The sequence below is a fragment of the Rhinopithecus roxellana genome, chromosome 17 (assembly GCF_007565055.1).
Source record: "Rhinopithecus roxellana isolate Shanxi Qingling chromosome 17, ASM756505v1, whole genome shotgun sequence".
Lineage (NCBI taxonomy): Eukaryota > Metazoa > Chordata > Mammalia > Primates > Cercopithecidae > Rhinopithecus > Rhinopithecus roxellana.
Window position 1 is genome coordinate 86,913,165 of NC_044565.1, and position 26,998 is coordinate 86,940,162.

General features: G+C 40.9%; 1 protein-coding gene and 1 pseudogene across 1 annotated transcript; one reads left to right on the forward strand and one right to left on the reverse strand.

The window, feature by feature from the left end:
- Nucleotides 1-26,830, reverse strand: LOC104672415 (cilia- and flagella-associated protein 36). The gene is made up of 10 exons (XM_010376219.1): nucleotides 26,509-26,830; nucleotides 24,261-24,325; nucleotides 22,604-22,705; nucleotides 17,462-17,576; nucleotides 11,284-11,371; nucleotides 9,487-9,538; nucleotides 7,499-7,601; nucleotides 984-1,120; nucleotides 694-843; nucleotides 1-174 (listed from the first exon to the last, which is right to left on the reverse strand). Exons 1-10 carry the CDS (start codon nucleotides 26,621-26,623, stop codon nucleotides 73-75), a joined length of 1,029 nt encoding a protein of 342 aa, XP_010374521.1. The 5' UTR covers nucleotides 26,624-26,830; the 3' UTR covers nucleotides 1-72.
- The window catches only part of LOC104660218, a 78,763-nt pseudogene continuing 78,542 nt past the window's right edge, over nucleotides 26,778-26,998 (forward strand).

A 26,998-nucleotide genomic window follows, 5' to 3' on the forward strand; every position in this document is an offset into this window, starting at 1 on the left:
CTCGGTGGAAGGACTAAATAATTTATTTTTAAGACAATTTGAACTTCCATTTTGTTAAATTGTTCTTAGTGATTACTTATTAATAACTTCTTCTTTGAGTTTCTCTGCAAGCAGTCTCCTCTTTAGTAATGTTTGCTTCTCCTCTGCTGTCATTTCTGGTTTCTCTGTCATTTCCTGAAAAAAGGAAAAAATTGTCTACAGTATGAAATAGGATCATTTGTCTAAAATTCCCAACATACTGCCTCAAATGAACGAAAATCAGGGGCACTTTCTTGTGGGGTGGAGGGAGAGACAGAAATAGACTAGGCTTCCTAAATCTCTTCTTCATAAAGTCTCTTCTTGGAGAAGCCCTCTTGGAAGTGGGGGCTGGGGTTACTGATGCTGCTCTATGATAAAACATTTCAGAATGCTCAGGTGAAACAGACCACTGACCCTGACATACTCAAAGAAGACCAAGTAAAGAAACAGCATAAGAAAAAAATGTATAATGACACCGCTCTTATTTTCTGCCTCAAAAAATCCTTATCACAACAATTTCACTTCCTAGAAAAGACTTAGCAGCTACTGCACTAGGAGGTGGTTAATAGGAATGGGTCTGCAAGCAAAATTTACTAGAGGCTTTCTGGCACATATTCTGATTTTGAGAGTTCCACTACCGATTTGTAAATCTTGACATATTAAGGCTAGCCATACCTCTACCTCCCCAGTGGGTTTTCCTTTCTGCTCCGTATTTTGTATCTGCTTAGTCCTCATATCCTTTCTCATGGACATCAACTTATCTCTCTTCTGCTTGAGATAGTGTTCTCGTTGCCGAAGTTCTTCTGTTCCAAGTACTGATAAATTCTGGGTCAAGTAAGAAAAGGAGCTTTCTAAATTCAAGTCCATTTATTAAGTAGCACAGATACCCACTGACTGATTCAATTCGAAGTTTGATTTCCTTGCCATTTTGCTTATAGTTATTAAAAGTGATGTCTTTTACTTACTGCTATTGGTCCTTCAATGCTCGCGTGCTCTAAGCCAGGAATCTTCAGGCCTTTTTGTGGCAGGGAGGAAGTTTCAGACCTTTCCACTTTTCTTCCCAAAGGTTCTACTGACTGATTAGCAAAAGGCACTTTAACTTCTGGCAATAAGTAGACAATAAGACCAATTAGAATATTATGAGAAATATTAAGTATTAGACTAGGCTTACCAAAATGAGCTAATGTTAATAATACTTGTTTTTCCTCATATTCAGTCAACATATATTCATTGCCTATATTGTGCCAGCCACTGGGTAAGAACAGTAAACATCATATCTCTACCCTTAAGGAGCTTGGAACTACAGTTTCTTACCTACATCTCAACAAGTACCACGCTCCTGCTGTTTGTATAGTACTATAGCTACAAAAAGGTAAAATTCTTGTCTAAAGATTAGAACTACACTATAATATAAGATTGCCACATAAGCCAAATAAACAGTATACTAATTCCTTACTACAATGTAATTGGTTTCTAAACTTTTGCTTGCATGTAAAAAGTCACCCTACATTTTCAGAACAATTAATGTAAAACTATAATTTTTTGTATTGCAAGAGTGTGTGCCAGTAATGTCAATAATTTTTGTTTATAATTATGTTTTGAAGATAACTATAAACCTGCCAGTGCATTAAGAAAATGTAAAGTTTTCTAAAGCAAGCAGAACTTGGAAGCACATATAAACATGAGCACTAAATACTTTCCAGCCATTTGGTGACCGTGCCAACCAAGAGAGAGGTTAACATTCTAATTGCTCCTCTGAGCCATTTATTATTATAAGGTGATTGTTTTTAAAAAGAGAAAACATTTTCAGTGTAAATACATAGGCTATGAAAGAAAGCACAGTGAGACAAGCAAAGACATTAAAATGATGCTAAGATTTAAAAGCATGATGGGAAAACATGGCAAACATGTCTCTAAATGATTAAAATTTTTGCCACACCTGGTTGATCCTGCCAGTTTAAAAAAAAACCTTGCCAGCATACATACTAAAACAGAAAACAGAATTTTGTCTGTTCAAGAAACTTGACAGCAGACCACTGCTCTAGCAGTGACCAGACTGACTACAGTGCCAGAGACGTTGGAGGAAGAAAAGCTCTCCAGGCCCTTGGACAATAGGGGAAATCTCCATGGAAGAGACAAGCTGGAACCAGCACTCCAAGCCAACCTAGACAGGGAGCTACATAACTAACAGAAATAAAGATAGAGGTAAAACACTCTTGTTGTTACTGATAGCGATGTTAGCAGAGGTAGGCTTAGCCCTCAATGGACTCACAGAACTGGAGAAGGGACAGTTCAAATAATTCCTGAGGAGGGGGGAACCTATACATATAAGCATATATATTCCACTCATGTTCTTTCTCTGGACAGTTCTTGCCTTGGGTTTGTTAATTATGAACAGACGTATATTCTCAGACCTAGAAAGGGAAGTACTTGAAGCCAAAATACTTAGCTTCTCTAATTTCTAGGAAGGGAAGATCAGACAGCCAGAAAACCTAAAGAAAGATCATCTCATCTCTGGCAACTCTGCATCAATCTGAGAAAAGATACTATCAATTGCTAGCAGGAATGAGGGAAAGACAGGCAAAAGGACAAAACAGGAGCTCAAACAACTTCATGATTCTTCCAAACTCAGATTTTCATACTGGGCTTCCATCACTTTGTATGAAGTGATTCTCTGAAATATCAGATATGCCCATTTAAAAAAATAATTTTAAAAACTCAAATCATTACTTTTGAAATTATCTACCATTTATGCTGTGCCATTAATGTGTATAACTGAATCATATGTGGTTTGAGATCAAGTTTTCTATAGCTTCACTTAGATAAGAAAGCAGATAAAGCAAATTTATTCAAATTATGTTAGACACGATTTAAATAGTATATGTACTTAGGTGTATATAAAACAAAGTTAATTTGGGTCAGCAAACTAGAGCATAGACAAACCTAAAGCAGGGGCTTTCATGGATATAATTAAAATGAGGCTATTTCTACTTACAATCTGTAGCATATATATAAAAAAGAAATAAATGGTTTGACTTGGTGCAAAGAAAGAAGCAAAGTAACTTCACAAATCTGCTTCTGGTTCAATATACTCTTATTGTTTTGTCAAATAAGAATCTACCTCCTTAAAATTAATGGTGCTTTCAGTAAACTAGGAATAGAGGGGAACTTCCTCAACTGCATAAAGAGTATCTACAAAAAATTCTAAAACCTAACACAAAACTTAACGGTGACAAATTAGAAGGTTTCTCACTAAGATCAGAAACAAAGCAAAAATGTCCCCTCTCACCGTTCTGATTCAACATCATACTAGAAGTCCTACGTAATCCAGTAGGACAAGAAAAAGAAAGAAAATGTACACTGGGAAGGAATAAATAAAAATGTCTTTATTTGCACAATACATGATCATCTATGTAGAAAATGCAAACGAACTGACAGAAAAACTGAAATGAATAATTATATAGCAAGGTTACAGGATACAAATTAATAAACAAAAGTTTATCACTTTCCTTTATACCAGTAATGAATAAATGGAATTTAAAATTAAAAATACCATTTACATTAGCACAGCAACCCTAAAAATGAAATACTTAGATATAAAATATAACAAAATATGCACAAGATCTATATGAGGAAAACTAGAAAATTCTAATGAAAGAAATCAAAGAACCAAATAGAGAGATATTCCATGTTTTAATTTAATTTTATTTTATTTTGAGATGAAGTTTTGCTCTTGTTGCCCAGGCTGGAGTGCAATGGCAGGATCTTGACTCACTGCAACCTCTTCCTCCTGGGTTCAAGTGATTCTCCTGCCTCAGCCTCCCGAGTAGCTGGGATTATAGGAACCTGCCACCATGCCCAGCTAATTTTTTTTATTTTTTGTAGAGATGGAGTTTCACCATGTCGGTCAGGCTGGTCTTGAACTCCTGACCTCAAGTGATCCAGCACCTCAGCCTCCCAAACTGCTGGGATTACAGGTGTGAGCCACTGCTCCTGGCTTTTTTTTTTTTTTTTTTTTTTTTTGAGACAGGGTCTCACTCTGTTACCTAGGCTGGAGTGCAATGATGCGATCTCGACTCACTGCAATATCCACCTCCTGGGCTCAAGCAATTCTCCTGCCTCAGCCTCCCTGGAAGCTGGGACTACAGGCATGCACCACCATGCCTGGCTAATTTTTGTATTTTTTTTGTACAGTCAGGGTTTCGCCAAATTGCCCAGGCTGATTTTGAACTCCTGAGCTCAAACAATCTTCCCGCGTTGGCCTCCCAAAATGCTAGGATTACAGGCATAAGCCACCATGCCTGGCCTATTCCATGTTTATGGACAGGAAAACTCAATGTCAAGATGTCAGTTCTTCCCAACATGATCTATAGATTCAATATAATATCAATCAAAATTTCAGCAAGTTATTTTGTGGATATTGACAAACAGATTCTAACATTTATATGGAGAGGCAAAAGACCCAGAATAGCCAACACAATATTGAAGAACAAAATTGGAGGGCTGACACTACCCAACTTGAAGACTTCAAACTATAGTAATCAAGACAGTGTGGTATTTGCAAAAGAATGGAGAAATAGATCAATGGAACATAATAGAGAGCCCAGAAATAAACTCACATAAATATAATCAATTATCTTTGACAAAGGAGCAAAGGCAATACAATGAGGAAAGGAAACTGGACATCTGAAAGAAAAAATACGAATCTAGACACAAACTTTACACCCTTCACAAAAAATAATTCAAAATAGATTACAGACCTAAATGTAAAATGTAAAACTGTAAAAATCCTAGAAGATAACATAGGAGAAAATGTAGGTGACCTTAGGCATAATGACTTTTTTGATACAACACCAAAGGCATACCCTATGAAAGACATAATTAATAAGCTGAACTTCATTAAAATTTCTGCTATATAAAAGACAGTATCAAGAGGATGAGAAGACAAGCCACAGACTGGAAGAAAATATTTTCAGAAGACAAAATCTGATAAAGGACTGTTATTCAAGATATACAAGCACTTAAAATTCAACAAGAAGAAAATGAACCCAATTAACAATAAGAAAACAAACAACCCAACAAATGTAATGGGCCAAAGACCTCAACAGACACATCACCAAAGAAGATACACAGATGACAAACAAGCATATGAAAATATGCTCTACATCATGTCATCAGGGAAATGCAAATAAAACATCAATGAGATACCACTACACACCTACTAGAATAGTCCAAATCCAGAACACTGACAACACCAAATGCTGGCAAGGATGCAACAAGAACTCTCATTTGCTGCCGTGGAAATGCAAAATGGTATAGCCACTTTGGAAGACAGTTCGGCAGTTTCTTACAAAACTAAACATACTCTTACTGTAAGATACAACAATCATGCTCGTTGGTATTTACGCAAAGGAGCTGAAAGCTATGTCCACACAAAAACCTGCACATGGATGTTTATAGCAGCTTTATTCATAATTGTCAAAACTTGGAAGCAACCAAGATATTCTTCAGCAGTTAAATGAATAAACAAGCCATGACACATCCAGACAATGGAATATTATTCAGCACTAAAAAGAAATGAGCTACCAAGCCATGAGAAGACATGGAGAAATCTTAAATGGATTATTACTAAGTGAAAGAAGCCAATCTGAAAAGGCTACGTACTACTGTATGATTTCAACTACATGACATTCTAGAAAAGGCAAAACTCTGGAAACAGTAAAAGATCAGTGGTTGCCATGGGTTAGGAGGTGGGAAGGATGAAGAGGCAGAGCACAGAGAATTTTTAGGGCAGTGAAACCATATACTACATGATACTATAATGGTGAATGCATGTCATCATACATTTGTCAAAACCCACAGAATATACAATACCAAGAGTGAACCCTAAAGTAAACTATGCTCTTTGGTTGGTAATGTTGTGTCAAGGAAAGTTCACCAACATAACAAATGTACTACTTTTGAGGGGGTCGAAAATGGGAGATGCTAGTCATGTACTGGGGCAGGGACTATATGGGGTAAATCTCGGTACCTTCTGCTCAATTTTACTGTGAACCTAAAACAGCTTAAATTAAGCATATTAAAAAAAGAAAGTTGTTCTCCAACTTACATTAAAAAATTAATGGGTAAACATCACACTAATCTCAATTATAGAAGTTCTTCTCAACTAAGGTTGAGAAGAATATATTTGGTGTCAGAAGACAAAAGTAAGCCATAATTTCACCACTGAAGAGTTCAGTGATCTTGGTTGGACAAGTCGCTCAGCTTCCTTGAATTTCTTTAAAAAAAAGAAGGGATGGGTACAGTGGCTCATGCCTGTAATCCCAGCGCTTTGGGAAGCTGAGGCAGGAGGATCACTTCAGGCCAGGAGTTTGAGAACAGCCTAGGCAACTCAGCAACACCCAACAAAAACAATTTTTTTAAAGAAGATAAGAGTAGCCAGGCACAGTGGCTCATGCCTGTAATCCCAGCACTTTGGGAGGCCGAGGCAAGCGGATCCTCTGAGGTTGGGAGTTCGAGACTAGCCTGACCAACATGAAGAAACCCCGTCTCTACTAAAAATATAAAATTAGCTGGGCGTGGTGGCACATGCCTGTAATTCCAGCTACTCGGGAGGCTGAGGTAGGAGAATCGCTTGAACCCGGGAGGTGGAGGTTGCGGTGAGCCGAGATCACGTCATTGCACTCCAGCCTGGGCAACAATAGCAAAACTCCGTCTCAAAAAATAAATAAATAAATAAATAAATAAATAAATAAATAAATAAATAAATAAATAAAAGAAAAGCAAGGATTATAATATCTACCTCACAGAGTTATATTTTTTTTAACTGAGAAAAGGACATTTATTTAAAACCACAGGAATCCATAATAAAATGAACTGAATTCGTGACCATAATTTGTTTCAGAATTACTTGTTTTCTTATATAGAAAATCAGTTCATATTGAAAATAGATTTGCCACATGTTGAAAAGGTCATCCACTAATATTTCCTACAAGGATTCCTATCAATTTTGGTTTCAAAGATACGATTTCTGACCAAATATCTGAACAAAATGGCTACCTCTTATTTTCTAGCTGTACTTAATTCATTAGAAAAGAAATTTGATATTATCTTTCCAAGTTCAGCTTCCCACTCTCAAATACCATACAACTACGAGCATGGAAGAGAATACCAAATGTTATGTGAACCTCTCTTGTAAGCTGTAGCCGTGCACAAAGGCCAGTTACTCTCTCAAGGAGTTTTGCTCTCTACTCTGGGTTTCAGACTTCATGTGGAAACTTGGGGACTATACACTCTCTTTCAGGTCAGCATCTCATCTGCAACCTCTTTAACCAAATTCACAAAGAACGTTAAATACCAAAGACATTCAATACTCCCTCCCAGGGCTTTTGAAGTTAAATAAGTATGAGAAAGTGGCACATTCTATATGGTGTTTATGTATTCATATTATTGGAGAAAGTTCAGTACACTTCAGCCTTACCTGAGGGTGGGTGTGTAAAATGTTCACCATCCCCTAGGGAATTATTCATTATTGCAGTTTCACTGGAATGCACTGTGGGCTCTTCTGTTTTAGCCTCTGATAACTTCAGGATTCCATAATACAGTTTAAAAAAAACACACACAATTTAGATTCATTTTAACTAATTCACTACCTAAAGGATCCAAAGATATTATAGTTTTCTTTTTCTTTTTCTTTTGAGACAGTCTCACTCTGTCACCCAGACTGGAGTGCAGTAGTGTGATCTCAGCTCACTGCAACCTCAGAATCCAAAGATATTATAGTTTTCTTTTTTTTTCTTTTGAGACAGAGTCTCACTCTTATCACCCAGACTGGAGTGCAGTAGTGCGATCTCGGCTCACTGCAACCTCTGGCTCCTGGATTTAAACGATTCTTATGCCTGAGCCACCTGAGTAGCTTGGATTACAGGTGTGCACTACCATGCTCGGCTAACTGTTGTATTTTTAGTAGGCATGGGGTTTTGCCATGTTGCTGGTCTCGAATTTCTGGCCTCAAGTGATCCACCCACCTCGGCCTCTCAAAGTGCTGGGATTACAGGAGTGAGCCATCATGTCTGGCCTCTTTAAAAGAAAGTATAAAGCATACACTCTTATAAGAAATTATATACTTTAGGCCAGGAACAGTGGCTCATGTCTGTAATCCCAGCATTTTGGGAGGCTAAGGCCAGCAGATCACCTGCGGTCAGGAGTTCAAGGCCAGCCTGGTCAACATGGTGAAAACCTGTCTCTACTATCAGTACAAAAATTAGGCAGGAGTGGTGGCAGACACCTATAATCCCAGCTACTTGGGAGGCTGAGGCACAAGAATTGCTTGAGCCCAGGAGGCAGAGGTTGCAGTGAGCTAAGATTGCACCACTACACTCTAGCCTGGGCAATACAACAAGACTCAGTCTCAAAAGAAAAAAAAAAAAAAGGGTATATACTTTCTATATTAAGAAGTATAAAAAGCTGGCCCGGCACAGTGGCTCACGCCTATAGTCCCAACACTTTGGGAGGCTGAGGCAGGTGGATCACATGAGATCAGGAGTTCAAGATCAGGTTGGATGACATGGTAAAACCCTGTCTCTACTGAAAATACAAAAATATTAGCTGGGCGTGGTGGTGCACACCTGTAATCCCACCTACTTGGGAGGCTGAGGCAGAAGAATCGCTTGAATCCAGGAGGCAGAGGTTCCAGTGAGCCAAGACTGTGCCACTGCACTCCAGCCCAGGTGACAGAGTGAGACTATGTCTGCAAAAAAAAAAAAAAGTATAAAAGGGTTTTCTGGCCGGGCATGGTGGCTCATGCCTGTAATCCCAGCATTTTGGGAGGCCAAGGCAGGCAGATCACGAGGTCAGGAGTTCAAGACCAGTCTGACCAACGTGGTGAAACCCTGTCTCTACTAAAAATACAAAAATTAGCCAGGCGTGATGGCATGTGCCTGTAATCCCAGCTACTCTGGAGGCTGAGGCAGGAAAATCACTTGAACCTAGGAGGTGGAGGTTGCAGTGAGCCAAGATCATACCACTGCACTAAAGCCTGGGTGACAGAACGAGACTCTGTCTCAAGAAAAAAAAAAAAAAAAAATGTTGTTCTGTGAGTTACCAGGACAAAAATAAAGGGGAAAAAAGTATAAAAAGTTAAATACAAATGCCTAAACTCGCCAAAAAAAAATGACTTATATAATTCTTGCTTATATGCATGTCCTGTAAGATTAATTAGTACTGTGTTGTCTTTGTATGTACTATGTACAGTTAAGTATATACAGTACTATATAATATTCATGGTGGCTAGCAGTAATGCACAAAGTACCTAGAATTATTGATATATTAATATTATTGGTCAATATTTACATTGTACTTAAAATTATGTAGTTCCACATAAGTATAAATTTTAATAGTAAGAACTAGGTGTAAACTTAATAAGAGATAATAGCAATAAAATACTTCTGTTATATATTCTGTAGGCACCTGTTTTTTCCTCTTCCTTTCTTCTTCCTGGTCATATTCCTCTTTTGATTTTCTGAAATACCCAAAAATAAAGTAAAAAGATAAATTTCCTTTTTTGGTCAAAGAACAAATATTCAACTAAGCAACATGGTAACCTAAGCTTACAATAAAAGGCACATTAGACACAAAGATGGAAGATAATCAAACCTTGCTCTAAAGTGGCTTACAGTCAACTGGGAAAGACATACATAGGCATACAGCATAATACAGTTAGTGACATAAAATACAGGTCTACTCATTCCTTCTAGAACTCTCAATGAACCCTAGCTGAACAAAGATCAACAGATTTGAAATCCTGAACCCAAATGTGAATGGCAAATCCCATTAATAAGGACTTCAATCTCCCACTTTAGAGTGATCAGTTACATCCCTCTTGATAAGAGCCAGTACACCCCTCTCAATAAAATGTCATTGTTCCAGTGGCATCTGAGCTATTATCAAGCACTTGTGATACCACTGTGCCAAAGCCCATCAACTTTTGTAAACTGCTGAGACAGTCTGATTTTGGAAAGTAACCAAGTTCAACTGTTATACATGTTCATAACTAAGTTCTATTACTTACACAGTAGTATATCCCCTCAAAAGCTCTTGGAAAATAAAATCTGAAAATAATGTTGACCAGTTTTCAGGCCACCAATCAACCAACACAACCAGTCCAACTCAAAACTTTACCAGTCCTCTGAACCAAACACCCTTACCTCTCAAACCTGTAAACTCAAAGCTTTGTGTGTTGTCTCAGGCTCCCATTTGCCCCTGCCATCCAAAGAGGGATCTGGCAAGAAAGGGTTGAGTTCACCTGTATATCTGCCACCCTCTTCATAATCACTCAAACCCCCTGAAATTAAGCACTGTGTCCTGGAGCTCCTGCCATAGTTTCCCACCAGCCCATTGGTGGATCTTTTCTTCTGCTTCGGAGGTGGGACAAAGTACCTAAGTGGGGGGAACTGTAGGATGCTAGAAGATGGTCATGTGTGGTAGTATAGTTGGAGAAGAAGTGACCCCAAAGGCCAAGGCCATAGTCTGCAGGTGACACTGTGATTATAGGCATCCTTTTGCCCTAAACCTAACATATTCTCACAGGAGATTTAAAAATTAGGAGCTACTACTGCCCCTTCCTTCCAAAATTCCCGTAAAGGTCAGGGCACAACAGGCCCAAAAGAAAAAGAAATGTCCATTAACATTTCTTAGTTCTGTGTGGACCCCCTTAGTGGTCTGCATACTCCTTGTCAGGCATTTGGCTGAGAATCATGTAACTGGGGAAACAAAGAGACCAGCAAGATACTCATCTGGGATAGACCCCTCTCACTGTCCTCCCTCCCTTGAAGGTTACTATCACCAAGTCAGCTATTCAATCTGTGGAGTCTGGATGCCCAGCCTCCTACTATGTGACACCTAGAATATGCCACCTCCATAGTGAGATCCAGAAGCCGTGGAGTAAGCTGTTTAGCTCAAGTCATTATACTTCTCTCCAGAGGTCAGGCTAGGTCTACCGCAACTTTTTCCCACTGGTGGCTACTTTCCTATTCCTATGATGGGGGTGTAAAAAGACCCTCTCATTTGGGCTGATCTGGTATAAGTTACCTGAAAATAACTTTTTCTGTCATTAAGAAATATATTCACAGTCATAAAATGATAAATCATTTTGATAGTCTTCAGTAGAGAATTTAGCAATTTTATTAGTTCATATTTGTTGGGCAAAAACCATATGTACAGATCATATAATAATGATTCATTTTAAAAATAATTGAAGAATGGTACCTAAGAGCTTCCCTCAGGATTTTCATCTCTTCCTGTTCAAGGTCACTGACCTCATCAGAGCCCTCGGTTAAGCAGTCAGGTAATATACCTGTTCAAAACCAAAGACCACATGGAATAGTATCAACTCAATTGAAAACATGTATTTCTCACTGTTCTAGTTCCTTACGTACAAGTTACCTTTAGATCTATCACTGTAACATCCTAAGCTATTATCTTTTTAACTATCATCCATTTTATATTTATTTATTTATTTTGAGACAGAGTCTCTTTCTGTCACCCAGGCTGGAGTGCAGTGGCATGATCTGGGCTCACTGCAACCTCTGCCTCCTGGGTTCAAGCGATTTTCCTGCCTCAGCCTCCGGAGTAGCTGGGATTACAGGTGCCCGCCACCATGCCCAGCTAATTTTTAGTAGAGATGGGGTTTCACTATGTTGGCAGGCTGGTCTCGAACTCCTGACCTCAAGTCATCTGCCCCCTCGGCCTACCAAAGTGCTGGGATTACAGGCGTGAGCCACTGCTCCCAGCCATTTTTTTTTTTTCTTCTTTTTTTTTGAGACAGAGTCTTGCTCTGTCGCCCAGGCTGGAGTGCAGTGACACAATCTCCGCTCACTGCAAGCTCTGCCTCCCAGGTTCACACCATTCTCCTGCCACAGCCTCCCGAGTAGCTGGGATTAAAGGCGCCCACCACCATACCTTCCTAATTTTTTGTATTTTTAGCAGCAGCGGGGTTTCACCATGTTAGCCAGGATGGTCTCGATCTCCTGACCTCATGATCTGCCCGCCTCGGCCTCCCAAAGTGTTGGGATTACAGGAGTGCGCCACCACGCCTGGCCCACTCCCAGCCATTTTTAACTATCATCTTTTAAGCCTTTTCCTATTTTACAGAATAAGCCCCACCAAAAACCCCACACTTGAACTAGAAATATCTTAGTAATTATTTTATTGGCAATTAAAAATAACAATGTATGACAACAAAAATTTGTTAATATGTTTTTCTCTTCCATAATCATATAGTGTCTAAGAATATACTATGGAAATCATTGAGTTAGGCTTAATAATGAAACTGCTCTCAAAGGTGTCCCTTAAATGAGAAGAGTCACAAAACAAAATATAATTTTGTTAATTGAAATAGCATTAGAAGTCTTCATTTATATAATAACGGATGCTATTGAAAAGGGCCCTGCTTACTATGTGTAATAAAACCATGGTGCTAAGCACTTTGGGGGGATACAAAGATGAATAAAGCAATCTCTGCCCTTGAAGCTTCTGTTCAGATGTTGGTCTAATAATTATAAACCAGGGAAGTAGCAACTTCAGCCCAAGAAAATAAAAGGTAACTTAAAATATTGGTTTAATTTACTTCATTACTTTTATCTTCTTTCGAAGTAGGTGGACTGGTAATAATTGTTCTGTTTGCATCTATAATTATTACATTCCACAACATTAGCAGAATGCTTCTTAATTTTTACCTTCCATTTCTTTTCTTTTTTTTTTTTTTTTTTGAGACGGAGTCTCGCTCTGTCACCCGGACTGGAGTGCAGTGGCCGGATCTCAGCTCACTGCAAGCTCCGCCTCCCGGGTTTACGCCATTCTCCTGCCTCAGCCTCCCGAGTAGCTGGGACTACAGGCGCCAGCCACCTCGCCCGGCTAGCTTTTTGTATTTTTTTAGTAGAGACGGGGTTTCACCGTGTTAGCCAGGATGGTCTTGAACTCCTGACCTCGTGATCCGCCCGTCTCGGCCTCCCAAAGTGCTGGGATTACAGGCTTGAGCCACCGCGCCCGGCCACCTTCCATTTCTTTATCCACATATGACTGTAGGATTTTGGATCCACTCTGAAGTAGCTTTATTACTCTAATCCTCCTGATGTTTAAACACATTTTTTTTTTTTTTTTTTTTTTGAGACGGAGTCTCGCTGTGTCGCCCAGGCTGGAGTGCAGTGGCCAGATCTCAGCTCACTGCAAGCTCCGCCTCCCGGGTTTACGCCATTCTCTCGCCTCAGCCTCCCGAGTAGTTGGGACTACAGGCGCCCGCCATCTCGCCCGGCTAATTTTTTTTGTATTTTTTTAGTAGAGACGGGGTTCCACCGTGTTAGCCAGGATGGTCTCGATCTCCTGACCTCGTGATCCGCCCGTCTCGGCCTCCCAAAGTGCTGGGATTACAGGCTTGAGCCACCGCGCCCGGCCTTAAACACATTTTTAAAAATTAAATGTTTTCTTCTGAGGTAAGTGCAATTGTAAGAAATAATGCAGAAGGCTGCCATGTACTGTTTACCCAGTTTCCCCAAGTGGTAACATCTTACAAAACTATAGTAGTACAATATCACAACCAGAAAACTGACATCTAAATAATCCATTAATCTTAAGTGCATTTTTGCTCAGTCAAAAGATATAAAACTATTATTCTCCTAATAATATTTCTGAGGAAAACTGAAAGTACTAATAATAATACAACAGTATGAAGTAGTTAAAAACCATCAAAATAATACTCTCATTTGCAATTTCTCTAAATTATTTAATAAGATACCAAAAAGATAAAAAGAATCCAGAGAGCCTTTGAATTTTTCTCATCATTAGAACTATTTTCAAATTAGTCTGCAGTTTTGAGTATAATCGACATTAATCTAAGGTATCCACCCCTGGATCTTAGTTAGGCAACATTCTTTTTTTTTTTTTTTTTAGTTTTGAGACAGGGTCTTGCTCTGTTGCCCAGGCTGGCATGCAGCGGTGCTATCATAGCTCACTGCAGCCTCAAACTTTTGGGCTTAAGCGATCCTCCTGCTTCAGCCTCTGAAAGCACTGGGACATGCTGGACCGTGCCCAGCCAGCAAAACTCTTAAGTACATGTATTAGAAATTCTGTAGCAGAAACTAAGTATTGGCTTATGTTTAAATGTAAGTAAAATGCCCCATGCTGTGGCCTGACAACAGTCATTATTCTACATAATTCCCCTCTTCCTTCCTTGCTAATAGAAGTCAGCTTTTGCAGAATTATCAGGCAGCTAACTACTTAGAGGCAGGGCCCTCCCCCATCCCAGGAGAGTGACTCCTAATTGGTTCAAGCCAATCATAATGGTCCCATTCCCCTTGCCAGATGGTTTAAGAAAGGCAAGTGACCCCCATCCTAATCAATAGGACTTGAGGGAAAAACTGGAGGGTTTCCATGAAATTGTTGTCTTGCTAACAAAAAGAGATGTAGAGGAGGAAATAATTCCATTTCTTCATAAGACATTGTTGAGTCTGCATTCAATGCAGCCAGAGTACAATCATGAGAGAAGATCCTGAGAATGGCAGAGTATAAAGATGCAAAGTGTCAGGGTCCTTGATTACATCACGGAGCCACTAAATTAACCAACCCCGAACCTGTCTTCCTTCTCTCCCTTCCTCTGGACTTCTTGTTCTGGGAGATCTTTTCTTCACTGGAGTGTTCTGTTACTGACAGCCTGAGGCATCCACATGATACAAGGTATGTATTTATTCCCTTTTTATTAAAATCTAAATGAGTTTCCAATAAAATTCCAAACTGAAAACTAAAGAATGCCATTGTCAAGTTCACTATTTCTTTTCCTGATCTCCTAAAAAAATTTGTTTACTAACATTCTTATTAAAATTATCTAACCCATAAGTCAGAATAAAGCATATTTTCAGGAAAATTCAGAGGAAAGGATTTTATAGAGCAAACCATAGTGGAAAGAGACTATTTTCCAAACTTATTTATATCAAAGTAATAGCACCGTGTCATGTATTCTTCAGGGTTAGGGTGGTGTTCTTCCCCTACACACAGACAACAGTGCTATTAGCTGTTAGGGAAAGCATCTTGGGATTCTAGTAGATGATTATGATGGTGGCTGGCTCTAATAGTCTCTACTCACATCAGTCAAATGAGAAGGAAACTTCCCAAGAAGGGCTCTGCAAAATTCTCATGTTTGCCATGCAACAATGGAAGCCCTATTGTTGCATGTTCCAGGCCCTTAAGAGCCAATGATACAACTGAACTATAGATCTCTTATCTTCAAGAAACAATCAAAGGAAAGGTCCTGCTGCCAAACCATTAAAGAGGTTATGGGCCATGGTAAAAAAAATATCATGGCAATCTATTGAGCTAAGGAAGACACAGAAATTAAGGTGAGGTTACCACAGCAAGAAATTTGAAACAGAGATGATAATCTGGGTTAGAAAGGAGATGGCACAATAACAAGTAGCATGGTTAGAAACTCAGCTGTTTTGAGTCCGGATGTTAAATGTAGTTCAGGTACACAATAAGGGAACAAGAGCAGGAAGAGCTAGAGAGAAAGTGAACTTAAGCACAGAGTCAGGGGAAAGATAAAGCCAACGAGGGTTAATAGGGCTTTGAATTCCACTTTCTCTTCCACATGATGCTGGTACAAGCTTATCTGTCTCTGCCCAGTGCCCTAGAACAGTTGAGTGTTGTTGTGGTCCCAGGACAAGCAGCTTCAGCATCACCTGGGAACTTGTTTGTGTTAGTCCATTTTCATGCTGCTGATAAAGATATACCCGAAACTGGGCAATTTACACAGGAAAGAGGTTTAATGGAACTTACATTTCCACATGGTTGGGGAAGCCTCACAATCATGGCGGGAGATAAAGAGGAGCAACCACGTCTTACATGGATGGCAGCAGGCAAAGAGAGAGCTTGTGCAGGAAAACTCCCGTTTCCCAAAACCATCAGATCTCATGAGGTTTATTCACTATCACAAGAACAGCATGGGAAAGACTTGCCCCCAAAATTCAATTACCTCCCACTGGGTCCCTCCCACAACACGTGGGAATTCAAGATGAGATATGGGTGGGGAAACAGCCAAACCATATCACTGTTAAAAATACAAACTATTGGTACCCCAGACCTATTAAATCAGAAACTGGGAGGCAGCTATATGTGCTTCAGCAGTCCTCCAAACATTTCCAATGCTTGCTAACGCTTAAGAATCACTGCTTCCGGCCACTTTGGGAGGCCGAGGTGGACAGATCACGAGGTCAGGGGATCGAGACCATCCTGGCTAACACGGTGAAACCCCATCTCTACTAAAAATACAAAAAATTAGCCAAGAGTGGTAGTGGGCGCCACTCGGGAGGCTGAGGCAGAATGGTGTAAACCCGGAAGGCAGAGCGTGCAGTGAGCCGAGATCGCACCACTGCACTCCAGCCTGCGCGACACAGTGAGACTCCGTCTCAAAAAAAAAAAAAAAAAAAAAAAAAAAAAAAGCCGGGTGCGGTGGCTCAAGCCTGTAATCCCAGCACTTTGGGAGCCCAAGATGGGTGGATCACGAGGTCAGGAGATCGAGACCATCCTGGCTAACACAGTGAAACCCCGTCTCTACTAAAAAATACAAAAAACTAGCTGGGCGAGGTGGCGGGCGCCTGTGGTCCCAGCTACTCGGGAGGCTAAGGCAGGCGAATGGCGTAAACCCGGGAGGCGGAGCTTGCAGTGAGCTGAGATCCGGCCACTGCACTCCAGCCTGGGTGACACAGCGAGACTCTGTCTCAAAAAAAAAAAAAAGAACCACTGCTTCCTACCAAGGTCCTAACAATCGTAAGTCAGAAAAAGGATGGACACCTCTCAACAGTAACTACAACTACAACCATTCAAAAATACTCAGTTTCATAAACATAATCGCTGGGCAGAAAATTGAACTCTGTGAAATCCAAAGTATCACTGAATTCTGGTCTCCTTTTTTTGAGATGTCAAATACCATTCAGGAAGTTTATATTCTTTTTTTTTTTTTTTTTTTTTTTTCACATGGAGTCTCACTCTGTCGCCCAGGCTGAGTGCAGTGAGGTGATCTCTGCTCACTGCAAGCTCCGCCTCCCTGGTTCACGCCATTCTCCTGCCTCAGCCTCCCAAGCAGCTGGGATTATAGGTGCCCACCACCACGCCCAGCTAATTTTTTTGTATTTTTAGTAGAGAGGGGGTTTCACGGTGTTAGCCAGGATGGTCTCGATCTCCTGACCTCGTGATCCGCCCGCCTCAGCCTCCCAAAGTGCTGGGATTACAGGTGTGAGCTACTGTGCCCAGCCATATACTCTGAAATCTCAAGTCAGCTGAAGTCTTTCAAACTTGAAATAAATGTACACGAGACAGCTACATTTAAGACTATATTAGAATTAGTCAAAACTATTTTAAAAAGCATTTAGCACTTAGATTTCTAACTTCAACATTTTACCATTTCTCTCTTGAATTATTCGAATGGCTTGCAGCTGCATTTCAATGTTTTTCTGGACCATCATTGCTTTAAAGATAGTAAAATCTTCTGCTGCCAACACAGGTTGCAAAATGGCCTGTGGAAAGAAGTCTCAAGTGAAATGAAGATTCAAGTTTTAAAACTATTCCCCACACATTCAAACCATTTCTACTGCAAAACAGTAGATTAATTCAAGAATGCTACATTGTTATTTATGATTAGATGTCTCAAAAGGACAATTTTAAAATGTATTTTAATAGCCTTTAAAACAGGGTTCTCGGCTGGGCACAGTGGCTCACACCTGTAATCCCAACACTTTAGGAGGCTGAGGCAGGCAGAACACTTGAGGTCAGGAGTTTAAGATTAGCCTGGCCAACATAGTGAAACCCTGTCTCCACTAAAAAAACAAATAAAAAAATTAGCAGAGCGTGGTGGCGCACACCTGTAGTCCCAGCTACTCAGGAGGCTGAGACCAGAGAATCATTTGAACCAGGAGACAGAGGTTGCAGTGAGCCAAGATCACACCTCTGTACTTCAGCCTGGGTAACAGAGCAAGACTCCTTCTCAAAAAAAAAAAAAAAAGTTTTCAAAAAGATGAATGATATGCAAATGATATCTCAATAAAGTTGTTTAAAAAAAAAGAAGGCTGAAGTAGCTTAATTTAATTTCAGATAAAGTAGACCTCAGAACAAGAAAGATGATCAGGAATAAAGAGGGGCACTTGTTTATAATTCTATAAAATACAATACTTTATGATTATTCTGATTATATATTTTATATATAGTATAATTACATAATTCCTTATAATTCTATAAAACAAAAATTGTGGCCAGGCACACTAGCTCATGCTTGTAATCCCAGCACTTTGGGAGGCTGAGGTGGGCAGACCCGAAGTCAGCAGTTTGAGACCAGCCTGGTCAACATGGTGGAAGGTGTGTACCACAATGCCCTTCTAATTTTTTGTATTTTATAGGGATGGAGTTTCACCATGTTGCCCAGGATTGTCTCAAACTCCTGGGCTCAAGCAATCTGCCCACTTTGGTCTTCCTAAGTGCTGGAATTATAGGCATGAGCCACCATGCCTGGCCCACATGTGTTTAGTTTTAGAGTGTGTTGTTTAATCTCCAAGTATTTTGGTTTTTTCCCACAGTTATTTGTTTCCAGTTTAATTATGTTGTGGTCTGAGAGCAGACACTGTATGATTTCTCTTCTTTTAAATTTGTTAAGGTATGTTTTATGGCCCATCATGTAGTCTGTCTTGATGAACATTCTCTGTGATCTTGAGAAGAATGTGTATTTTTGATTGTTGGATGAACTGGTGTATGTCAATTAAATTCAGTTGACTGAAGGTGCTGTTTGTTTGTTTATTTATTTATTTATTTATTTTGAGATGGAGTCTTGCTCTGTCACCCAGGCTGGAGTGCAGTGGCGCAATCTCAGCTTACCACAACCTCCACCTCCCAGGTTCAAGCGATTCTCCTGCCTCAGTCTCAAGTAGCTGGGATTACAGGTGTCCACCACCACCCCCGGCTAATTTTTGTGTTTTTAATAGAGATGGGGTTTCACCATGTTGGCCAGACTGGTCTCGAACTCCTGACCTCAAGTGATCCACCCACCTCGGCCTCCCAAAGTTCTGGGATTACAGGCATGAGCCACCATGCCTGGCCTGAAGGCGCTGTTTAGTTCAACTATGTCTTTACTGATTTCCTAAGGACTGGATCTGAACGATACTGATAGAGGGTGTTGAAGTCTCCAACTATAATCATGTATTCATCTATTTCTCCTTTCAGTTCCGTTTCTGCCTCACACATTTTGTTGCTTTGTTATTAGGTGCATACACACTAAAGATTGTTATGTCTTCTTGGAAACTGCCAGATTTTTTCACATTAATGTGGGCATACCCATAACATTTTAATTATTTTATTATTATTATTTTTTTAGAGACAGGGCCTCACTCTGCAGCCCAGGCTGGAGTACAGTGGTACAGTCATACCTCACTGCAGCCTCAGATTCTTAGGCTCAAGCAATCTTCCCACTTCAGTCTCCCAAGTAGCTAGGGCTACAGCAGTGTGTCACCATGCCCAGCTAATTCTTATATTTTTATTTTTTGTAGAGATGGGGTCTTGCACTGTGGCCTAGACTGGTATTGAGCCCCTGGCCTAAAGCAATTCTCCTGCCTCAGCCTTCCGAAGTACTGGGATTACAGGTAGGAGCTATCACACCCAGCCAAAATACAGTGGCTCATACCTGTAACCCCAGAGCTTTGGGAGGCTGAGGCAGGAGGACTGCTTGATGCCAGGAGCTCAAGACCAGCCTGGACAACACAGAATGACCCCCTCTCTACAAAAAAACTAAAAAATTAGCCAGGCATAATGGTACACAGCTATAGTCCTAGCTACTCAGGAGGCTAAGGCAGGAGATTCACTTGAACCCAGGAGTCAGAGGTTGCATAGAACTGTGACTGCACCACCGCAGTCCAGCCAGGGTGGCAGAGAAAGACCCTGTCTCAAAAACAAAAACAAACAAACAAAATATATTTTCTATTCCTAGAATTAAAGGTGATCATCAAATGAAAAGTTGTGCAAAAGAGGAAGTGCTGGATTAAAAAGTAGTCAAAGCAACCTCTTCTAGGCCATCATAACAAGATAATTTAAATTAATAAACATTTATTGAGAACTAGGAACTAAGAACTAAGTTTTCATCTCTGTTCTACCAGCAGAGAGTGCAGAGATACTAAAAACAGCTCAAATGACTTACAATTTAGTAGGGCAAGTAGACTTGTAGGAAACTATAATTCAAGGTAGAGTAACAAAAATATCAATTTAAAATTGACCTAGTTAAGTAGAATGAATCTTGGTCTGACTAGAATAAGCAGCAAAGCTGCTATAACAAGTAGCATTTCAACCAGGCCCTGATAATGAGGATTTCTTCACATTATGAAAGGAATGATGGAGTGGTGTGGGGAGGGGGCCATATATTCCAGGTTAAGGGACAGCATGAGCAAAGGTAGGTGCACAGATGCCTATAAGAGCAAGTGGCGGCCAGGCACAGTGGCTCACGCCTGTAATCCCAGCACTTTAGGAGGTCGAGGCAGGTGGATCGCCTGAGGTCAGGAGTTCGAGACCAGCTTGGCCAACATAGTGAAACCCTGCCTCTACTATAAATACAAAAAATTAGCCAGGCATGGTGGTAGGAGCCTGTAATCCCAGCTACTTGGGAGGCTGAGGCAGGAGAATCACTTGAACCTGGGAGGCAGAGGTTGCAGTGAGCTGAGATTGCAACATTGTACTCCAGCCTGAGCAACAAGAGCGAAACTCCATCTCAAAAGAAAACAAAAAAAAAAAGAGAAAGTTACCTGGAATGGCAGTAGAAAATAATATATTGGGGAACTATAGCAAGGGATCATGGCTAAAAATACAATGTGGAGTCTCATCTTAAACAATTCTTACCATATATTGCTAAGAAATTACAGTTTATTTGGTAGAAAATAAGATGCCAAAGCCAGTGTTTTGCTTTTTGGGGATGGGTCTTAATCTGTTGCCTAGGCTGGAGTACAGTGGCATGATCTTGTCTTACTGCAGCTTCAACCTCCTAGGCTCAAGTGATGCTCCTACTTCAGCCTCCTGAGTAGGGGTACTCTGGGAGAACACCACCACAACCTACAACAAGCTAACTTTTATATTTTTTTTAAAGATGAGGTCTCACTATGTTGCCCAGGCTGGTTTCAAACCCCTGGCCTCAAGCAATCCTCCTGTCTTGGTCTCCCAAAGTGCTGGAATTATAGGCATGAGTCACTTCCCGGCTTTCAGTTTTTGAGCAGAAGGCTACTTGGGTAGTAGCAACAGATCCCAATCCTCACCCTCTAAGCAAGGACACTCAGTTGGCTTGCCAGGACTGGGGATACTGGCTCTACTACTTATTTAGCTGTGGACTTTGGACTATTTGCTTAATATCTCTGTGCTTTGGTTTCCTCCCTTCTTTTTCTTTTTTTTTTAAGACAGTTTTGTTCTTGTTGCCCAGGCTGGAGTGCAATGGCGCGATCTCAGCTCACCACAACCTCTGCCTCCCAGGTTTAAGCGATTATCCTGCCTCAGCCTCCGGAGTAGCTGGGATTACAGGCATGCGCCACCATGCCCGGCTAATTTTGTATTTTTAGTATAGACGGGGTTTCTCCATGTTGGTCAGGCTGGTCTCAAACTCCTGGCCTTAAGTGATCCACCTGCCTCAGCCTCCCAAAGTGCTGGGATTACAGGCGTGAACCACCATGCCCGGCCTGGTTTCCTCATTTCTAAATGGAAGTTATATAGTACCAGTTTCTTAACAGGTGTCAGGAAGATTAAATGAGATAAAACATGTCAAGTGCTCAAAATATCAACTAGCACAAGCCCTCAATAAACATTAGTTTATAAGCTGGGTGTGGTGGCTCATGCCTGTAATCCTAGCACTTTGGGAGGCCAAGATGGGCAAATCCCTTGAGCCCAGAGTTCAAGACCAGCCTGGGCAACACAGCAAGACCCTGTCTCTACAAAAATAATACAAAAATTAGCCAGGTGTGCTGGTGTGGCACCTGTAGTCCCAGCTACTAGGGAAGCTGAGGTGGGAGGATTACCTGAGCTCTACAAAGAGCTGCGATTGCACCACTACACTCCAGCCTGAGCAACAGAGTGAGACCCCATATCAAAAAAAACAACAAAAACAAACATTAGTTTATAAACATATGTATTACTACTTCAGCCTAGCACTACACAACCAGTAAGATAATATAAGTAGTTCCAAGAGAAGGAAGCCGCAGGAGCAACTGACTGTGGATCTGCTAAAATTATAAAAGGAGCAACTGCAGAATGATTGGAGATCTATGTAAATAAAGCAGTAGTTTGTATAAACCCTGTGATCGTATTCTAGTTCTGAGTTTAGAAAGGTCACTTTGAGTTGCATCAGTTCATTAATGCCTCAAAGTGTCATTTTTCAGGGTTGCTCTCAAAAAGAACTCTTATGTGACGAATTATCTTTCTACCGCCCACAATGTCTAAAATATTACGCTTTGTCAATCAAACATTCAAATTTAAGTGAAACCCTGGGCATTTGTTAAAACTGTTTGTTAGCATAATAACACAAAGCAAAAACCTGTGAGGTATGGGTCTTTGCAAGACGAGAAGTGCATGCTTCTTGAAATTGATCTTCATTAATTCCAATTTCTTTGAGGTAACCTTCTAACAGCTTTTCAACCTAAAAAAACAAAGTTTAACTTTTATAATTACATAGAAAAATTCTACATGACAGTTTGCATATTAAGTATTGAGTTTAGAAAAGTATCATCGAATTTTTTGCAAATATTAATCCACATAATATATTACAAGACAGTGACATTGTCTTTCACCAAAACACAAATTAAAAGTTAGTATTTTTGTTGAAAATCACATGAAATTGTATTTCTTCCAACAGAAATAGTTGAAGTCAGGATTATAAAGTTCAGTGTGGCACAACTCTTCTGCTACCCAGAGGCCTTTTTTTTCCTTTTCTTTTCTTTCTTTCTTTTTTGAGATGGAGGTTCACTCTGTCACCCAGGCTGGAGTGCAGTGGTGTGATCTCGGCTCACTGCAACCTCTGCCTCCCAGGCTCAAGCAATTCTCCTGCCTCAGCCTCCTGAGTAGCTGTGACTACAGGCACCCACCACAATGCCCGACTAATTTTTATTTATTTATTTTTTTAGTAGAGATGGGGTTTCACCACGTTGGCCAGGCTGGTCTTGAATTCCTGACCCCAGGTGATCTGCCACCCTGGCCTCCCAAAGTGCTGGGATTACAGGCATGAGCCACCACGCCTGGCCTTTTCTTTTCTTTTCTTTCTTTGAGACAGGGTCTTACTCTGTTGTCCAGACTGGAATACAGTGGCACAGTAATGACTCACTGCAGCCTTGACCTTCTGGGCTCAAGAGATCATCCTCCCACTTCAGCCTCCCGAGCAGCTAGGACTACAGGCACATGCCATCACAACTGACTAATTTTTGTAATTTTTATAAAGATGGAGTTTCACCATGTTGCCCAGGCTTATCTCGAACTCCTTGGCTCAAGCAATCCACCTGCCTTGGCGTCCAAAGTGCTGGGATTACAGGTGTGAGCCACTGCGCCCCACTGCCAGAGGCATTTTTTAAAATCACAAGACAGGCCGGGCACAGTGGCTCATGCCTATAATCCCAACACTTTGGGAGGCCCAGACAGGTGGATCACTTGAGCTCTGGAGTTTGACACCAGCCTGGGAAACATGGAGAAACCCCATCTCTACAAAATACAAAAAAATTAGCAGGGTATGGTGGTGCACACCTGTAGTCCCAGCAACTCCGGAGGCTGAGATGGGAGGATCACTTGAGCCTGGGGAGGTGGAGGCTACAATGAGCTGTGATAGTGCCACTGCATTCCAGCCTGGGTGACACAGCAAGACCCTGTCTCAAAAATAAAAAACAAAAAAATCATAGGACAACCATGACTAAGTGAATCATATGTCCCTGGATGCATCAACAAAATTAGAATAAGATATAAAGAATACATGCAAGAACCCATAAAGAATTGTAAAATCATTACGTAGAGTACAGGAGATAAGAAGTCATCCAAATGAGACACTCAGAGCACCTGTGGAGACAGATATAACTGGCACTATTGTTAAGGTAGACTGGATTTTTGTAAAATTAAGGATTTTTAATGTAAAAATATTTTTCTTCATTTAGAAAAGCTGTAAGTAATATTAGCCTAATTACCTTTAAAAATCAGTGAAAAAAAATACTCACTAGTTCTTTGTATTCCTGATGAATCTCTGTATAGGTCAATTTGTTTTCTTCTTCATCATCAAAAACTAAATTTAAAAGAAGATATTACACAGTGTAAAAAACAAATCATTTTATTAATGCAAATTTTAAAATCCACTCCTTAGAAATAGAACTATCATTCTTATAACCTGGCTCTTCAGCTTTGAATTCTTAGGGTTTATCTTTGAAAAATATATAAACGAATATATCTAAAAATATATACTATTGGCCAGGCACTGTGGCTTATACCTGTAATCCCAGCACTTTCAGAGGCCAAGGTGGGTGGATCACCTAAGATCAGGACTTCAAGACCACCCTGGCCGATGTGATGAAACCCCGTCTCTACTAAAAATACAAAAATCAGCCAGGCGTGGTTGCGCGCACCTGTAGACCCAGATACTCGGGAGGCTGAGGCAAGAGAACTGCTTGAACCCGGGAGACGGAGGTTGCAGTGAGCCAAGATTGCACCACTGCACTCCAGCCTGGGCGACAGAGTGAGACTCCATCTCAAAAAAAAAAAAAAAGAAAAAGAAAAAAAAGTATATATATATACCACATGTATATATACTATTAATTGTAAACCAGCTTTTTTGCCTACTTGAGAAAATATTTAAAATGAATACTACCTCATATTTAAGACAAAAACACATTTCAATCAATATGAGGCAATAATTTCTTCATCACTTTTAATGGAATATTATTGTTAATGGTTAAATCCTTTTACAATAGGTTCCAGATTATTTTATTGTACTGGAATTTTGCTGATGTAAATGTTATGGAAAGTGACCAGTTCATTTTTGTTACCACAGATAAATAATGAAGTTAAATAAAATCAAAACAAGTGTTTACTGAATAATCATATGTATAAAACAATGCAATGAGCCAAGATCGCGCCACTGCACTCCAGCCCGAGCAACAGAGCGACACTCCGTCTCCCAAAAAAAAAAAAAAAGAGTACAAATAGAAGTTATTTTGTTTTTGAACACTGTTTTAAAATTACCTGTAAAAACAACCCTTTAATAACTACTATTTGAATTTCGATTATAGCAATGAAAACGTAGTAAAAAGATTCAGTGGTCAAACTGAATTTCATCTTTACCAGATTCATGATATCTTGGAATTTAAAGAAGTCTTAAAAGGTCATCCAGGATAACCGACCATTTGATAGCTGAATAGCTGAATCCCTCTAACCCTATTAAGTCGCTATCAGATCCATTCAAACACTGCTGGAGCCGGGAAGCTCATTACCTTCTGACACAGGCTAACTCATCTTGGATACATTCTGTCATGAAGCACTTCCTTCACTGAAATTTGTTTCCCTGTAGCTTGTACCAACTGACCCTAGCTCTATTCCATTGAACCTTACAACACAAAACAGATGTTCAAATAACTGATGAATATTACTACCCTCAAAGTCTTGCCTGACTAAACAACCACAATAACGCTTGGGCACTCATTTACACGACGTGTTTTCTAGTTCCTTTTCTGCGAATGCGCTGCAAAGTCTCCACGAACTGAACGCAGAACTCCAAGCGTGAAGAACTGCTCAGAACCCGGAGGTGTCTTCACAGGGAATATAATGCCATATCTATACGCCTCATTTGTTCCAAGAATGGTTCCCGGCGCCACCTCGCAAAGTTTTAGTATAGCCAAGAGTAGAGAGCTCACCAAGGGGAATACAGGCCACCAAAATCACCGGCTCTGGGCTTCCTGGAGTTATCACAAGCCCTCCTTTGCAGTTAACTGTTGGTTTGGAGTGAATCATTTCTCATTTCCTAAGCTGACTACACCAGGCGAAATGCTAGGGATCATAAGGAACTCAGGTAAACCGACGCTTCTCCTCTCAAGTCTGGGAAAGCTGTTGAAGAAGCCCAGCCAAATAGTCCACCTGCCCAGGGCAGAAACGTTCGGGACAGGGTGAGAGACCGAATTTAAGATTCAAGTCTAATGTTCCTCGGACGTGCGCTTGGGCCCTAGGGAAGGGGAGCCTCGGTCCCCATTTTCAGGTCTGCGAAAGAACACATCGGCAGGGTGAAAGTTATTGCTCCTACATAACCAGCTCTAAACCTGACGACGGGGGTGGAGAAGGGGGTGAGGGGAACAAGACCTGGTGACAGGGGTGGACACAGGGGATGGGGGAGACGAGAGATGATTTGTGGTTACCAACCCCCTGCCCGCCGCTGGTGTGAGAGAGGAGAAGAGGATTGTCGGTTCGGACTCTGGTTTTTACCTGCGCATTTCTGTTCCACAAAGTCCAAGATGGGGATGGACCAGTCTGGGCCTCGCAGGAACTCCGCGATGCCCTCCACCACCCACTCCACCTGGTCCTCTTCTTCCGCAGCCATCCCGCCCCAAAGGGGCAACGGGGAATATCCCTAGGCCAGACCGCCGGACCCCGCTTAGGCCTTTGGGCCACAAGGAGCCGAGAGGGAGTAGGGGAAGAGCTGGCCCGCAGTCGCTCAACCCCCAGGAGAGACCCTACCAACCAGTTAACGCAAAATGGTCGCTATGGCAACACACGTAGCCGCCCTAGACCGCGGCCCGGAAGTGAAGACAACTTTCCAGGAGCCTGCGCACTTAGCGGGGAGGACAAACGTTTGAAAAACGTCTCTGATTGGTTTAAATAGAACAGTGGACGAGGGCTGAGAAAAGAAGTGTAGCCATTGGCTGGAAGTCGTAGACCGATTCTCTGCGCTCTCTCTTCTGATAGGTGCGTAGGA